At 41.2% G+C, this 16,702-nt stretch overlaps 1 protein-coding gene across 1 annotated transcript in view; it reads left to right on the top strand.

Moving 5' to 3' along the window:
* Positions 1 to 16,702, top strand: part of cntrl (centriolin) — a 44,186-nt gene that overhangs the window by 17,193 nt on the left and 10,291 nt on the right. The window contains exons 12-33 of the mRNA XM_034871973.1: positions 710 to 863; positions 1,458 to 1,546; positions 2,236 to 2,358; positions 2,442 to 2,576; positions 3,136 to 3,231; positions 3,331 to 3,530; positions 6,630 to 7,059; positions 7,375 to 7,446; positions 8,044 to 8,199; positions 8,805 to 9,041; positions 9,342 to 9,492; positions 9,576 to 9,808; positions 11,081 to 11,196; positions 11,399 to 11,528; positions 11,609 to 11,697; positions 11,777 to 11,917; positions 12,407 to 12,470; positions 13,082 to 13,192; positions 13,609 to 13,726; positions 15,273 to 15,658; positions 15,924 to 16,018; positions 16,120 to 16,235. Coding sequence (XP_034727864.1) covers positions 710 to 863; positions 1,458 to 1,546; positions 2,236 to 2,358; positions 2,442 to 2,576; positions 3,136 to 3,231; positions 3,331 to 3,530; positions 6,630 to 7,059; positions 7,375 to 7,446; positions 8,044 to 8,199; positions 8,805 to 9,041; positions 9,342 to 9,492; positions 9,576 to 9,808; positions 11,081 to 11,196; positions 11,399 to 11,528; positions 11,609 to 11,697; positions 11,777 to 11,917; positions 12,407 to 12,470; positions 13,082 to 13,192; positions 13,609 to 13,726; positions 15,273 to 15,658; positions 15,924 to 16,018; positions 16,120 to 16,235 — 3,442 coding nt within the window. The remainder of the gene's footprint in view (positions 1 to 709; positions 864 to 1,457; positions 1,547 to 2,235; positions 2,359 to 2,441; positions 2,577 to 3,135; positions 3,232 to 3,330; positions 3,531 to 6,629; positions 7,060 to 7,374; positions 7,447 to 8,043; positions 8,200 to 8,804; positions 9,042 to 9,341; positions 9,493 to 9,575; positions 9,809 to 11,080; positions 11,197 to 11,398; positions 11,529 to 11,608; positions 11,698 to 11,776; positions 11,918 to 12,406; positions 12,471 to 13,081; positions 13,193 to 13,608; positions 13,727 to 15,272; positions 15,659 to 15,923; positions 16,019 to 16,119; positions 16,236 to 16,702) is intronic.

Below are 16,702 nucleotides of genomic sequence, written 5' to 3'. Positions count from 1 at the left end.
GCTTCCCCAGTCTTATAACACAATGATAGGCTGCCAAAACTTCCCGTATTTGGTCTGAAATACAGGACCGAAACACCTTTCTTCTTTGGACAACATAATGTCTGTTGGTCCAAGAAGGGTTTCACACCTGTAATTTGGTTTGGACCAAACAGAAAAGTCAGAAAGTCTAGACCAAATGAGGTAGGTATGAAAGCCCACTTAAGACACTAAAACATACTTTATGATAGGATTGAAAAATGCCAAAGTTCCTCTTTAACATGTCACCACTTTGCATAGATGGGAAGGCATCAAAAGCATTGTGGAAAATGTAGGCACTGATCCCGCTAACTGGCGCATGAAAAGCAAGCGCTCTACCATTTGAGCTAATTTCCCTGACCTTTAAAGGACACTTGGCACTGTCTAGCGTGTGAAAGTTTAATTTATAAGATAAGATCTGTGGTAAAGTATGCATATTTTACAAGGCATATTTCACACTACAAGTAAAGTTCTTACACCCAAAATTCAACCAACATGAGTCTGTCATTACTGTAAGTCCGAAATGCTTGATCAGATACTGGCATAGCTTCAGAAACCTCCCAGACTGAGGAGGCGTAAAATCTGTGGATTTAGCCTTTAGGAAACCTTTAATATTATATTATAATAAAAGTAACCAACATGAGAGCAGTGTCCGGTGAACCTTCTCTAATTGGCTGAGGTCTTTCTTTCTCAGGCCCATGTGACCGCCCGGCTGTCCAGTTGGAGACAGCTGTTGGACAGGATGAACGGGAAGCAGAGCGAGCTAGAGGGTCGCCTAGACGATATGCTATCACGCATTGCCATGGAGACTCAGGAGATCAAAGAGCTGGAGCAACAGCTCACCGAAGGTAGACTAGTTCAATTTTAATTCAGCGTCAGATCATAACATTATCATTATCTCAGGCCACTTCACAGATAAAGTAGGTCTACTCCACACTATAAAAAATATATAACAATTCCATATGCAAATGCAAAATTACAGAGGCCTTTGATTGGCTTTCCATTAGGCAAAGTTATAAAACATAACTTCTCCTCGTCTCCTCTCTGTGTTCTCTTCATGTTACCTCCTCTTCATGTTTCTCTTTAGCCTTCTCCTCTCCTCTCCTTGTCTCCTCTAATCTCTTGTTTCCTTCTTCTTGTTTCCTCTCCTCCATCTCCTTTTGTCTCCTCTGTTTCCTCTCCTCTCTCGTTTTCTCTCCTCTCTTTGTTTCCTAATCTCGTCTTTTGTTTCTTTACCTGTCATTGTTTCCACTCCTCATTCTCCTCTCCTCTCCTCTTTTGTTTCATCTCCTTCTCTGCTTGTTTTATTTTCTTCTCCCTTTATTTCCTCTCCTTGTTTCCTTTCCTCCTTTTCTACTTCTGTCTTTGTTTTGTCACCACATGCCTTGTTTCCTTTTTTCCTCTCTTGTGTCCTCTCATGATTTTGTCTTCTCTTCCTCCAGGTCAGATTTTGGCTAATGAAGCTCTTCAGAGGGATTTGGAGGGAATCATTTCTGGACTTCAGGAGTATCTGAGAGGACTTAGAAAGCAGGTAGAGTCTAATAAAAGTCCATACTTAAAGTCAGCAAGCACTGTGAGCAGACAAATCATGATCTGCTGCTGAGACAGGTTTTCCCTGACCAAAAATCAAACGCACACTGCGGCAGTGAGAGCACCAAAATACTAGCCACTAGACCACCGGGGAGTGTGATTCACTGACAATAGGAATGTCCTTTAGGATTGCCAGACCTGTCTCCACAGAGCTATAGAAGAGGGTCTGGTGAGTCCACACAGCTTTCTGGGATAGGAGAAAAATGCTCTGGCATTTCTTCAAACCAATCCCAATCGTCTTGGGGGGCCCTAAGCACCAGACACAATTACTCTGTCTCTGCAAAATTGGCTCGGGAAGAAAATTATTTCATGGAACATGGGTACTTTTAAAATTTCTTTTAGTCGTGCAAAACTTATAATTGATTCGGCACCTAAACACTCCGGAAATGGAAACGTTGTTGATATAGACTAATAGGCACTGCCAATAGCAAAATAAAAGTAAAACATAACGATATATAACTGTTATTGGCAAAAAGCAGTAATAAGAAAAGCTAAGATGACCATTGCTAAAATAACATAATCATGAACATAATTGTAGTAAGATGAATTTAAAAGATGTTTGTGAAGTGATGTTACTGTGAAACTACTACTCTGTACTCTGTGTGTGTGCGTCCTGTGTGTGTATTTTAGGCTCATCATGCTCAGCAACAGGTTTACAGTCTTCAGGCTGAAAACCAGAGTCTGCAGCTTCATCTGGAGGACACTCAGGTACACTGCAGAGAGCTGGAGGACACTGCCAGGGCACACAGACAGGTAAGTGTGTGTGTGTCTCACAAGGACAATATTTTTGTTTTCCAGGTTAATACATGTGGTTTTGTTTGTCTGTCTATCTTTAGGACATGTCCGTCCAGCAGGAGAAGCTGTCTGTGTTGCGGACAGAGGCCCAGGCTCTGAGAGACAGACAGGTGGACCTGGAGGCAGAGCTTCAGCTGCTGAAAGAAGAGCTAACCCAACAGATCACAATGGGACAGGTAACTGTTCAGGTCAAACATTTTTTATGATAATTTTGTGTTAAGTTTGAAATCTATTATTATATTTAGCAGACATTATTGTTGTTTACACTTGGAAAGCTACATGTGTCCACAACAATTCAAACAACATTGTGGCCGCGGAGAGTAAGTATCAACTCAGTTTCTTGCTTCTTGATTTACGGTAAAAAGGGCCGGCTATCAGAAAAAAAACTGTTGCATTGATGTGTGTGTTGTATTTTACTGCTGTATTGTGGTGTCATCTGACTCTTTTTAGCTAAACAAAACAAGGTTAGCAGGTAACTACAGTAACATGCACAATTCAACAGAGTGCATCGTCACAAGATGGCGGCCCCATAACAAAATTTGTAGCAAAACAGCGTGAAGTCAGTTTCATATTCTTTGTTCTGTTGGATAATTAAATCTACAGCAATGTGTGTGTGTGTGTGTGTGTGTGTGTGTGTGTGTGTGTGTGTGCGTGTGTGTGTGTGTGCGTGTGTGTGTGTGTGCGTGTGTGTGTGTGTGTGTGTGTGTGTGTGTGTGTGGGTGTGTGTGTGTGTAGTTGGAGTGTGATGCTCTGCAGGCAGCTGTAGACAAAGAGAAACATGCCAGAGAGATGAGAGAGTCTCAGCTACAGTCAACCATCGAGACACTGGATGTCAGTACAGGCGCGCGCACACACACACACAGACACACAAAGGTTCACAAACATTATTTAAGTGTTTTAACCGGTAAGTCTGTCTGTGTATGTCTCCAGGATGAGAAATTATCTTTACAGCAAGTAATCGAGAAACTTCAGGTCCAACGAGACCAGATCAAAGCACGCTTACACCAGACGAGAAACCAGTATAAAGACACCAGGACCCAAGTAGAACAGACAAGAATTCAGCTAGATCAGATTACAGCTACCATGTTGGATCCTCATGAGGTTCAGAGTGGACCAGAGGACAAGTACAGGTACCAGTACTCATGTACAAAAGGCCGTTTGTGGGTAGTGATTGTTGGAGTGTATGTCAAAGGGTGGCGCAAACATGTGCTTCGCATCAATGAGCTAGTACGCGTGCCACACGGAGAAAGAGGATAGAAAGAAAAAAAGGAGACGGTCGCTGTTCGGAGGATGACGAGCCGGTTGAGATTGTGCGTGCGTCTTCGAGATAGGGCTGTACAATTAATCGGAATTTAATCACAATCACTATTTGGGCTTCCTATGATCTAATTTGCGTGATCAAGCTATTTTTTAACGGATCATTCCGTTCATAGAACGCTCCGTTTTTTTTCCAAAGCCAATCTAATGCTCCGTCAACCACTGTCTGATCATGTGCCAGTCAGAGTTGTTCCCTGCACCGCGCAGCTTAGTTTCTAGATCTCACAGAGGACCAAGTAACATGAGGAAAATACCACAACAGATAGCAGTCGGTCATATTTCGGTCACAAGGTTTACCAGTAAAGGTAACATTTTTTCCCGTCTGTGTTGTTTTTCAGACAACAGCAGTGGCCAGTGCTAGTTAGTGTCTGTTCGCTCACAGGGCTCTAGGGTGCGCCTAACATTTTAATATGTCGCACCGGTGCACCTAACATCCTCGCATCTGCTACCCAATCCACAAATTAAGCAACGTTGTTTTTATCAATATGGTTTGATGTTGAGTTACATGACCAATTTCTCCTGTAAAACCGTGCCTATGTTTGTATTTCTCCTCGTACTCTCCGCGACAGCAGTTTTGTTATTAACGCAGCTGTATATTGTTAGGCAAACCTGTATTTGTAACAGTGTTTCCGCTGATAACTCTCCGCTATTGCTCCCGCCACAGCAAAAAACATAGAAGAAGTTATGGAATGCAACTAACTTGAGTTTGCTGAGTAATAGCATGTAAGACGGAGCCTGCTTGACCTGGGCAAGAGATGTGTTCCATGGCCAGATTATCATAGTTCAATAAAATGCAGCGCAGTGACCATACAGACGTTTGAGTTCATGATTCAGCTGTTTGTTGGGAGCACAAAAACTTTCCACTAATTGAAATGATTCATACAGTTTTACACTGTTGGGGGGAGACAAACAAACAGTTTGATTAAAGGGAGTGTTTGATACAGAACAGTAACATATTAAGTGGGGGCCGATGTAATTCGTAGGGAAATTAGCTCAAATGGTACAGCGTTTGCTTAGCATGTGAGAGGTAGCAGCACTGATTCCTTCATTCTCCATAATAGTTTTAACCCTCTCCTCCTTAAAAGAGAATCCTGTTTGTAAAGAACCTCTGCTGCTCAGTTTTTCTACGTTGTTGGCTAAACAGCCTGTTTACTCATGTTAATGCTCTCACATCAGAGAAGAAATGTAAAAAATTGCGGGGAAATGTGGGCATTGATCCCGCTACCCCCATAAACAAAGTTTAGGAGATAAAACAGCAGCAGGGGAAACAGCAGCAGGAGAAATTTGTATATACTTATTTTTAAATGCATACTGTCTGCAGAACAAATGGTCTTCACCAGACTGACTGACAACCTTTATTTGAGGTCTGTGGTATCCAGTGTTAGTAGCGGTCTATTAATAGCAGCGTAACCGCACTGAAAACACTCTATGTGTACAGTGGGGCTCAAAAGTTTGGGCACCCCAGGTAAAAAATTTTATTAATGTGCATAAAGAAGCCAAGAAAAGATGGAAAAATCTCCGAAAAGCAGATGACAGATTAGACATATTATTATTTGTATAATATGTCACAAAAAGTAAGATTTTATTTCTATCATTTACACTTTCAAAATAACAGAAAGTAAAAAAATCGCGTCTGCAAAAGTTTGGGCACCCTGCAGAGTTTATAGCCTGCACCGCCCCCTTTGGAAAGCTGAGACCTGACAGTGTCAGGGATTGTTCTCCATCATCGTCTGGAAAGACCAGGTGATGTCAATCTTAAAGTTTTAAATGCCCAGACTCATCTGACCTTACCCCAACAATCATTATCATGGGTTCTTCAAAGCAGTTGTCTAGGAAGCTGAAACTGAAAATAGTTGACGCTCACAAAGCAGGAGAAGGCTATAAGAAGATAGCAAAGCGTTTTCAGATGCCAACATCCTCTGTTCGGAATGTAATTAAGATATGGCCGTCATCAGGAACAGTGGAAGTTAAAGCAAGATCTGAAAGACCAAGAAAAATATCAGACAGAACAGCTTGCAGGACTGTGAGAAAAGCAAGTCAAAACCCACGTTTGACCGTGCGATCCATCCAGAAAGACCTGGCAGACACTGGAGTTGTGGTACATCATTCCACTATAAAGAGATACTCGTACAAATATGGTCTTCATGGAAGAGTCATCAGAAGAAAACCTCTTCTACGTCCTCACCACAAAAATCAGCGTTTGAAGTTTGTAAATGAACATATAAACAAGCCTGATGCATTTTGGAAACAAGTTCTGTGGAAGTAGGGGGTTGTATTGCAGGCAGTGGCACAGGGAACATTTCATGAGTAGAAAAATTTCTTGAACGCTAACTTGATGCCATCTGTGAAAAAGCTGAAGTTAAAGAGAGGATGGCTCCTACAAATGGATAATGATCCTACACACACCTCAAAATCTACCGTGGATTACATCAAGAGGCGTAAACTGAAGGTTTTGCCATGGCCCTCACAATCTCTTGACTTATACATAATTGAAAACCAATGGATAGACCTTAAAAGAGCAGTGCGTAACAGATAGCCGAGAAATCTCAAAGAACTGGAAGACTTTTGTTAGTAAGAATGTGCGAAGATTCCTCAAACAAGAATTGAAAGACTCTTGGCTGGCTACAAGAAGTGTTTACAAGCTTAGTTACTTGCCAAAGGGGGCAATACAACGTATTAACTCTGCAGGATACCCAAACTTTTGCAGATGCCATTTTTTTGTTTTCTTTTATTTTGAAAGTGTAAATGGGACACTGATGTTGTTGCGTTTATGTAAAAGTGTTTCCAGACATTTACAGATCTAGACATTTTAGATCAACATTTACAAAACAAGGTCTGAAAGGGACTTAACACTGAGAAGAGTCACATTATAAAGGCAGTGTGTCCATGTCTGTTGACTGCTCTGTCCCCAGGAATCCTGTCAGTCCTGAGGACATGTTGTCCAGGAGTGTAGAGCAGCTCCACAGGGCCATCCAACAGACCAGAACCATCACAGAACAGCTCCAACAAGACCAGAACCAAAGCCAGAAACAGATAGCCATGCTGCAGGCCCAGCTAGCCAGGGATAAGGACCACATAACTCAGCTGAAAGCCCAGGTAACCCAGGATCAAGACCAGATAGACCAGCTGGAAGCTCAGGTGACCCAGGATCAAAAACACATAACCCAGCTGGAAGCCCAGGTGTCCCAGGATCAGGACCACGCAGCCCAGTTGAAAGCCCAGGTGATAGCCGGTGTGGAGCAGGACCAGGAGCCAGACTGGAGGCTACAGGAGGAACTGGAGAGACTCAGAGTCAGACTGCATAGGTCTCAGAGCAGAAACAGACACATTCAACACAAACTGGTCAGTATCAGTTGAGTCTGCAACAGTCGAGACCAGAACCTCATCTAGACCCCATCCACTAATCACACCATAGACATCAAATTGATTTATAGATAAATTGGATACATTTCGTTTCTATGGATCACGCAGATTTAGAACTGCTTCATAAAAAAACAATTATTAATTTACAGTCTGACAATCAGACACTCAGGCAACCAGGGATTTGTTCTGTGTGACACACGGCTGATCAGCAGTGCGGTGCAATATTACCAGCCAAACTCAGTCTTTTATTATTTATATTCAAATAAATTGTTTATTTAAAACCTTTTACTTTAGGAGGGGGAACTGAAGCAGAGCGCATTGCAGCTGCAGGACGTCCAGCAGGAGAGAGATGCGCTGCTACAACAGGTCAGAGGATGGAGGTTCCTAATGTGTTTATTCTCTCCTGTATTCTATATGTCCTATAGGTAAAAAAGTTAACCAATTCAAATATTAACAGTGTCAGTATTGCAGTTTCATTGGATTAGGGCTGTTTTGAATAGTTCAAAGCTTCACTTTTAATGTTGACTTTTAAATTCTAAATCAACATTCAAATGTCGCCCCCTTTCTTTTGAGAGATGTTCAAATGTTAATAGTTAAATGTTTTGTTAGACTTTTTCCTTAATGAATGAAACTGCATTTGATACTCATTTTGAAACATAATTAAAGAACCACACCCGTGTTTTCAAATGTTACTGTAAACGTACTACAAAAATATAAATCACACAAGTTTACCTTTTTTTTCACCCACCATTAGCACATTACGGTTATTGGATTTACTATATGTGACATTGATTCAGAATTTGCCTCTGTGGCTTTTTAAAAATCACAGTTCTTCTGGTGTAATACAGACAATGTTTAGCAGTAATATGAAGTGACTGTGAGTTATAATAGACTGAAGTAAAACAGCGCATATCTGTGAGCATTTGTGCATGCTAGAACTGAGTGTGGTGTTATGTGATCCAGCTACGTTCACAGAGCGATTGTCATCAGAGAAAACTCAGACATCTGAACAGAAAACTACGGCAGCTCAGCAGGTCCATGTGTGATTCGGATCAGCTGACAGCGGAACAGCTGAAGTCAGCCTCCGAACAGCTGAGAGCTCTAAACCACATGGTGGAGGTATACACACACACACACACACACACACACACGGAGGATTTTTGTTTGTTTGCTGCTTGCTTTTTTGTTTTTTTGCAGTACAGATTGTAAAGCCTGTCACTGCCCAATGTGAGGCGGTTGCAGATTTCAATCTGCTGGCTACAAGTTAGCAATCAAACACAACAATGGCTTTTAGTGGAATGACGTTTTGAGCTCACGATAACAACAATAGATAACTAAAATGTTTTTTTAAATGACTGCTAGCTTAGCTACAAGCTAGCAATCAAACACAACAAAGGCAGTCATTCGAATGGTGTTTTGAGCTAACGTTAGCAATCAATCATAGATATCTAAAACGTTTTTGTTCTGTTATTGTTTGTAATGAGAGAAGTTTATTATTTCATGGATTTCACAAATTTCAGTATGAGAGTTATGTTGTAAACCTGAGCATGCGCAACTAACATCTGCACTCAACCAGAGCCAGTCTGACTCGACTCTCATCGGGTATGACGCGTTGTACAATAAACCGTTTACATCTGAGCACGCGCAACTCAAATCTGCACTCGCCTCACATTGGGCAGTGACAAAGCCCCACTTGGTCTACTTCCTGTGTGTGTTGTTGTCAGAACTCTGTGGAGGAGCTTGACGGCACCTTTCACCAACCTGAAGGAATATCAGAGAGACAGAATAAACACACAACGGCGCTGCAGTCTGAACACACTCATACGGTGGAGGAGCTGAGGGCAAAGCTGGATAAAGCTCAGAGACATACACACAGACTGAAACAGAAGCTGGACTGGACCAGGATCAGAACCAGGACCAGAGATGGAGGACAGTGGTGCTTCATACCTCCTGGATACAGTGTGAGACTTTTCATATTTTTTTCCTTTTTTTTTTTTTCATCTAACTTCTCCTTGCTTCTCTCACTGTGAAATGAAAAGTGAATGATTACAGGTTAGTTAGATCACTGAGTCAGCCAGTCCCTGTTTGGTCTTACATACATAATGACATGTATCTTGATTTATTTAATTAGAAAACAAATTTCAGATCATAATGGAAACTTTCTTTCTTTCTTTCTTTCTCTCTCTCTCTCTTTCTCTCTCTCTCTCTCTCTCTCTCTCTCTCTCTCTCTCTCTCTCTCTCTCTCTCTCTCTCTCTCTCAGGCTCTCAGTCTGGGCTCTCTGGGGACTCAGGACTCTGGTTTGGGGCTGCAGTACATCAGTTCTCCTGAGAGGGAGCGACAGCAGGACAGACCTCCCACAGGAGGAGGGTACTGGGTCTACATTCCCCCAACACACACGGACTCTGACACAGGTAGACACACACATTTGGAAACATGTTCTGACTGTAGATCAGCAGTGTAAAAAAAACTTCAGACTGATGTAAAATGTCTCCAGCAGCAGCCGAGTGGAGGGACAGCGGAGGAGGCAGTGATGCTGACAGAAGCTCCAGAGAACAAACTCCCCCTCCCCCTCCTGCAGGTGCAGCAGTCTTTGCTGGGCTACCTGACGACCTGACTCCCCTGGTTGGACCTGCCTGGCTCCTCTGTGGTTCCCCTCCAGCTGTTGTCTGCAGTTCTCCAGAAGGTGGTGCCGCACTGCACTGTAACATCCAAGAACACAGAGACACGGTGAGCAGAGCTGTTTCTTCCTATAGACGGACTATGTGGATGCATAGGGCCCCTCGAGCCAGGGGGAACCCAAGCTGCAAGTTCAGCACACTTATTAGCCTCAATATATTTTTGGAGAAATAAAAGTACCTGTCTTTATTCAATAGCCAGCCAACCCTCCACATGTGTTAAGTAAATCACTTCTAAGCTTAAAAATGAAATTGATAATAGACTAAACTAAGCTGTTATGATACGGAAACTTTTGCTTTTGTTTGTGGGATAATCAAGTTGCAGTTAGGGACGTTTGCAGTCTTTTTTTTTCATATGTCTGCCGTTGGGATGATAGTTTTATGTGCCGTCAGTAGGGGTTATTAATGGCACTAAAACAGGCATATCCCTTTGGGGCAAAAAAAAGAAGAAAACAAAGGAAGAAAAACATTCAGAGGATAAAGGTATGGCTTTTGTTTATGATGGAAATTAACTTGTGGGGTGGAGCTGTAATGCTAGCCGAACGCTGGGCAATTTTGCTACTTTTTCCCTGCTGGCTAGCTCAGTTAGCCTCTGTTTAATTGATAATTTAGCTTGCTCAGCTAGCTGGCTTGGATTGAAGAAAAAAAACAGCTTTACACAGTATATATAATATCTAATATAGTAATATTTGAGAGAGGTTTTTACGAATCGAGCCTGTTTTCCTCCTAAAATGTAACAGATTGTTCCACCCAAACGGATCATCTTAAAGGTTTGAATCCCCCCTCCATTGCAGTTTGACAAAATAGGGGACCCCAAACAGCCTCTTGCATAGCCCAAAGCTAGAAACGACCCTGAAGCTGAGCGTATCAATTAGGCATCTCTAACAGAAACCACAAACAGAAAGAAACTTGTTGCAGATATCAAAATATTTAATAGATTCTCAGTTCAATTGAGAAGATAAGATAAATGTGTGGTTCCTGAGAGGATTGTTGCAGCAACTAAAAGGTAGAATTAGTACAAATAAAAATATAAGAGGTATAAAAATTGAAATAACAATTTAAAAAAATAGAAAAATATACAAGCACAATGAGACAAACATTGCAAGGTAAAGTGACCATAGAGCGGAAATCAGAAACGTTACACAAAGGTATTTGAGTCTGTCTTGAACACTAACTTGTTCCTTCATAAGAGTGTATGTGTGTGTGTGTGTGTGTGTGTGTGTGTGTGTGTGTGTGTGTGTGTGTGTGTGTGTGTGTGTGTGTGTGTGTGTGTGTGTGTGTGTGTGTGTGTGTGTGTGTGTGTGTGTGTGTGTGTGTGTGTTAGCAGGGAGACAGGTGTGTTTGTGAGTCTGAGCACAAAGAAGTAGAGCGACTGGAGGAAGAGAGAAAAAAACTACGTTTGGAAACCAAACAACTACGACTAACTCTAAGACAACACAGGTAACATAAACACACGGACACACACACATTTTACACACCCTTTTCATAGAAAGTGAAACATGTTATCCTCAGTTGCCAAAGGGTTATTGTAAAGAAGACTTTATTTTAGCGTTTAGGCTAGGAATTTTGGTTTGAATTATGTAAATGAGGATGTGTGTGTGTGTGTGTGTGTGTCTGTGCTCGCTCGCTCACGCTCACATAGCAGTGTGATGCAGGTGTGCGGTGAGGTGGAGTGTGTGGAGAAAACTCTGCTGAAGAGACGAGCTGAACTCCGGCGGGCTGACAGACTGCTCCTGGAGGCTCAAAGCTCCATACGCACTGCCAGAGACAAGGTACATACTTACACACACACTCTTATAAACACTCACTCACACACATGGGCATCTACAAATTATTGTACTGTCTCCTCCAGGCCAGCTCAGCTCAGCGGGAGGCCAATGTGTTACAGCGCTCAGCTCAGGACAGTGCCATCTTTTTGCTGGAGACCACGCAGCATGTCAGGTAAAATCTCACAGGTTAAACTCTGACCTCCAGACTCACATGAATCTTCTTCATCATCATCATATAAACTAATCTCCAGAGCGCTGCAGGAGGATGAGGTGGAGGAGCTGAGGAGGAGAAAGGAAAAGGAGGAGACGCTGAGGGAGGTGGAAGAAGCAGTGAGGGTCAGAGAGCAGGAGTTCCAACGGCTCTCCATAAAAATACACTCAGCTTCAGACGGGTACAAATAAAGTTAGAGCTGGAAGATGTGTTGTTGTTTATGTGATTATAAACTTCCATCGAAAACACAAGTTACTTTATTGTGCTTTGTCAGTTTATTAAACTCCTGCAATGTTCTGTAATTTTATTCTTTCAGATGAAAATAATATAAAAACGTAGATTTAGACCACATTTTATCAAGCAGCAAATCAGCAATTATACATCAGACATCACAGCTTCTGCCAGCAGTTTCTTCACAGTAAAATACCTCAAACTGTCAGAAATAAAGTAAATGTGACAAATGGCAATTTGTAAATCAGAGAGGTGATGTCCACATGATGTTGGACTTGTATGCTAATGCTATTGTGTGTGTATGTGTGTGTGTGTGTGTGTGTGTGTGTGTGTGTGTGTGTGTGTGTGTGTGTGTGTGTGTGTGTGTGTGTGTGTGTGTGTGTGTGTGTGTGTGTGTGTGTGTGTGTGTGTGTGTGTGTGTGTGTGTGTGTGTGTGCAGATTATCTGACATGCAGTCTGATCTTCAGAAATCTCAGGAGCATCTAAACTCACTCAACATTCAAGTAAACTCAGAATTTTGTTTTCAAAACCTGCTGAAATCTAAAATGATAAAGTGTTTTGTATTTCTTCTTGTGTTGGGTTTTAATACGGACTGTGGCACCCAAGTCTACAGAAAACATAGTTTACATTGCAAATAATGATGAGACAGAAGATCTGTTTTTTTAGGTCCGACAGCCAAAACAAAAAAGCAATCTTGCGTTAATTGTTGGGTTTTTGTTTTTCACATTGCACATATTCTTCATACTGTGAAAAATTGCACACTCCACATTCTTTGTTTTAAACACTCCACAGCTCTCCTCATTTAAAAAATATTTTGCATTTGTTTTATTGTACATTTTGTCTTTTTTTGATTGATTTTTCAGTACTTGTTTTTGGTTGTGTTTTCTTTACTATGGTTAATGTGACTTTTATTCCCCAAAATTCCAAAGAAATTATTTGTAGGTGAAAACCTAGTTGGCAATACATTTCTGATTTCAGTCAGTGGAGTTTAAGGATTTTAAAATGCTGAGAAGAACCAAAAATGTAAAGTTAATAAAGAAGAAGAGACTGAAGCAGTGTTCTCTACTTTTGGCAGGTCAGTGAGCAACATGTAAACACGTTGTCCTCCCTGCAGGTGGAGCAGCAGGACAAGAGGCTCGTTCAGAGAAACAAGGAGCATCAAAGAGCTGTGAAAAGAGTGGAGGAGGTCAGAGAGGAGGAACAACGACTGCAGAACAGAGTCAAGGTGACCAGAGGAGAGCAGGAGGAGATGAAAGACACAGTTATTGTCCTTTTTCACGGCAGAAACTTACAATAAATTCCATCCATTGCCATGAGTTCTTCTTTTGTTTTAACTGCTTCCCGTCGACTATAGTTCTGCTTAGAAGGGGATACTAAATCCAGTTTTTTAGGAACACAATAAAAACAAACATATACAATCTGGCAGAAATGGCATTACAACATAGCCAAACATTTTAGATAAAGCAAACAAAGAACACAATGATATGAAATAAAGGATCACAACTGAAACAAAACAATACTATGATGTGACATGCTGGAAACCTGAAAAAAAAAACTGTTGCCAGTGTCTGTCTCACAACAGCTGACTGCACTCAAACAGAATAAGAAAAACTGGCTAACAGGTTTTGTCTGTTTGTGTAGGAGCTGTTGCAGCAGCATGAGATGCTGTTGAGAAAAAAGAGCTCCACAGTTTCTGCTACGAGAGAGGACGAGCTGAAGCTGATCACAGTGCAGTCTGAACTCAATACACACAGAGCAGGTGATAACACACACACTTAACACAAACACATGGGGTAAAGCAGAAGGGTTTGTAATGGAGCCAATGATCTGTAAATTATGGAATTATTGTTTGATTGATTGTTATCCAGTCAGCAGCAATAACTTACTGGAGGTTCTCTGGTTCAAGTACGGACCACGTACGGTGTGGACTGGCAGTGGCAGACTAGCAGTGCCCACCCCATAGCAGTTGGATATATGCAAATAGCCAACTGCTCGGGACACCTTTAATGGGGAGCCACCCCCCCACTCCGACATCTCTCTATTTAGTGCGTGTTTAAGTCTACTTTGTGCATGTAATGTAACAACAGAGTGTAAAATCTAATTTCCCCTTGGATCATCAGTCAAAAAATGTGTCATGAACAAGGAAAAAAACAAAAATCGCACTGGACTGTAAGTTTAGGTAAATTATAGTAAAAAGTTATAAGTAATTTATTTAGAAATTTATTTCACAAAATACAAGACCAAGAACAGGCATTTAATCTGGACAAGCAAGTTAATCAACTATACAATAGTACACAGAATAACAGGCTGAATACGGTTGGTGTCCGTTATGTTAACGTAAGCCATTAACAGTTATTTAACTATACAACAGCACACAGAACAACTACCAGGGTATATCGACGTAACTGCACCGTTGACAAGCCTCTCAGTCCCGGCAGCACGTTGTTCAAGCACCCATCTGGGGACCCGTTCCTCCAGCTCCAACCAGCTTGCCTTTAACTAGCAATTAGCTTTTGTTTTTTTCTTTGCAGTAAGAGTAACCTTTTTGCCAGTCCCTCAGTTTCTCACTCACTCCAAACTTTCTTTCCACTGCTCTATTACCGTTTTAGGCAACATATTTTACCACCTGCAGTTTGTAATCTGCAGAATAGGATTTTCTTTTTGGGGAATTCTGTTTGTGTTCAGTCTTTCTCAGTTGTCTTTAGGAGCAGCATATAGTTGTCACAAGTCTAGAGCGTCTATTGCTGCCTATTACACATAAAAGTAGTCAGAAACTTCATCCAATTTCCAAGTCCTATTTCATAAATGCTCAAGTCTGATTTCATAATCCTGAAATCCAAGTCATCAATGCCCGAGTCCAAGTCCAGAGAATAGTGACTCAAGTTGGACTTGAGTACTCCAGCACGCTTTCTGGATGCAGCAACGTCCACAGATGGCAGCAAGAGATCAATCCAAACTCAAGGAAACAAAACTTCTGTTCAAAAAACCTAAACCATGTTTCATTATCTTTGCCTTATTTACAAAAGCTAACAGGCTATTGATGTAGATCGGGAAGAAGAGTCTTCAGCCTCTTGTCATAGATTATAACTGTGTGTGTGTGTGGTTGTGGATGTGGATGGAGACGTATTTATTTGATTAGGACAATGCACATTAATCAGCATTTCTGTAAATGTTTTGTTCTGTTCCAGTGTTAACCAATCAGCTAATTTTCAACCTCTTGTCATAGATTATAACTGTGTGTGTGTGTGTGTGTGTGTGTGTGTGTGTGTGTGTGTGTGTGTGTGTGTGTGTGTGTGTGTGTCCAGAGTTAAAACAGGTTCTTCAGCAGTTACTTGTAGAGCAGCAGGCGCTGGAGGAATTAAAAACCAAACACACTCAGAGTCTCCAGCGGCTCCACAAAAAGCAGGGCCAGCTGAAGAGAATACAGGTCGAGGTGGACAGGACGAAGGATGAACTGGAAAGAATACAGGTCGAGGCAGACAAGAAAAGGGATGAGTTAGATGGGACACTGCAAGAAATTGACAAGAGTAAGAACGAGCTGGAAAACAAGAAGGAAGAGGTGAACAGGAAGATCGAGGAATTTGACAGGAAAAGGGAAGAGATGGCTGAGCTGCAACAGAAAGTTGAGTCCCACAAAAAGGAGACAGAGATCTGTCTGAAAGAGACAAAACAACAGCAAACAGAACTGCAGGTTGGTGGAAAATATTTAAATTACAGTCTAGAGAATTCATGCAAAAACGTCTTGTTAAACTTCTGATTATTTTCACTGAATGGTAAATTTGAGGAAAAATATTGTTTTAAGCATCTCGTAGTTTCCCATAAGTGCTTTCTAACATAAATCAATATATATCAAGTGAATAAGTAAATCAAAGAAGGCGCTCACAAGTAAATGAAGATCAGTGACTATTTTTCAATGACTCAATATGAGGTTGTGTTATGTTATGTTTTGTGTACAGGAGCTGCAAGAGGAGCTGAGCAGGAGGAGGGAGGAGAGGCGCAGTCTGCAGGAGCAGTGTGAACATCTGGAGGCCCGACGGAGGCACGCTGACAGGTGCATATATCAACATACTAACTGTCTGTAGAAATACATAACTATCTATTCATACAGATATGTTAAGATAAAAAGTTTTTGTGTGTATGTGTGTGTGTCAGGAGTCTGTCAGCAGTGGAGGTGGAGCTTACCAAACAGAGGGAGGAACACAGCCACGCCCAGCTTCTCAAACAGGAAGTGGCCAGAGCTAGAGCAGCCAATCAGGAAGAGTTTAAAAGTATATCATCATTTCCAATTCCAATTATGACATACAAATAATGATGCACAGACAAAAATATGCAAGGTATAACATACAGACAATGCTTTTGCTTTTAATGACATAATAGACTGTGACTTTTTTTACATACTATTTTCTATGTCTTTTTCCGAAATACTATGACTTTTTTCAAACACTAAAGATACTCTGGTACGATGAGGATGGGACTCAAAAACATGCGTGCAGAGCCAACACATACTATACTACAACTTCTTTCAAAATTCTATACTATAACTTTTTTTCAACAAACTAAACCATGACTGTTTTGACATATTTATACGATAACTTTTTTTGACACATACTGTACTTTGACTTTTTTCGACTTACTATACTATGACTTTTGACATACTATACTATGACTAGTTTTTGACACGTACTGTACTATGACTTTTGACATTTAATACTCTAACTTATTTTCTACATACTAT

The sequence above is a fragment of the Etheostoma cragini genome, chromosome 5 (assembly GCF_013103735.1).
Source record: "Etheostoma cragini isolate CJK2018 chromosome 5, CSU_Ecrag_1.0, whole genome shotgun sequence".
In the NCBI taxonomy this organism is placed as follows: Eukaryota; Metazoa; Chordata; class Actinopteri; order Perciformes; family Percidae; genus Etheostoma; species Etheostoma cragini.
The sequence above is the reverse complement of the archived record's forward strand: the minus strand, read 5'-3'. Positions and strand labels throughout refer to the sequence as shown.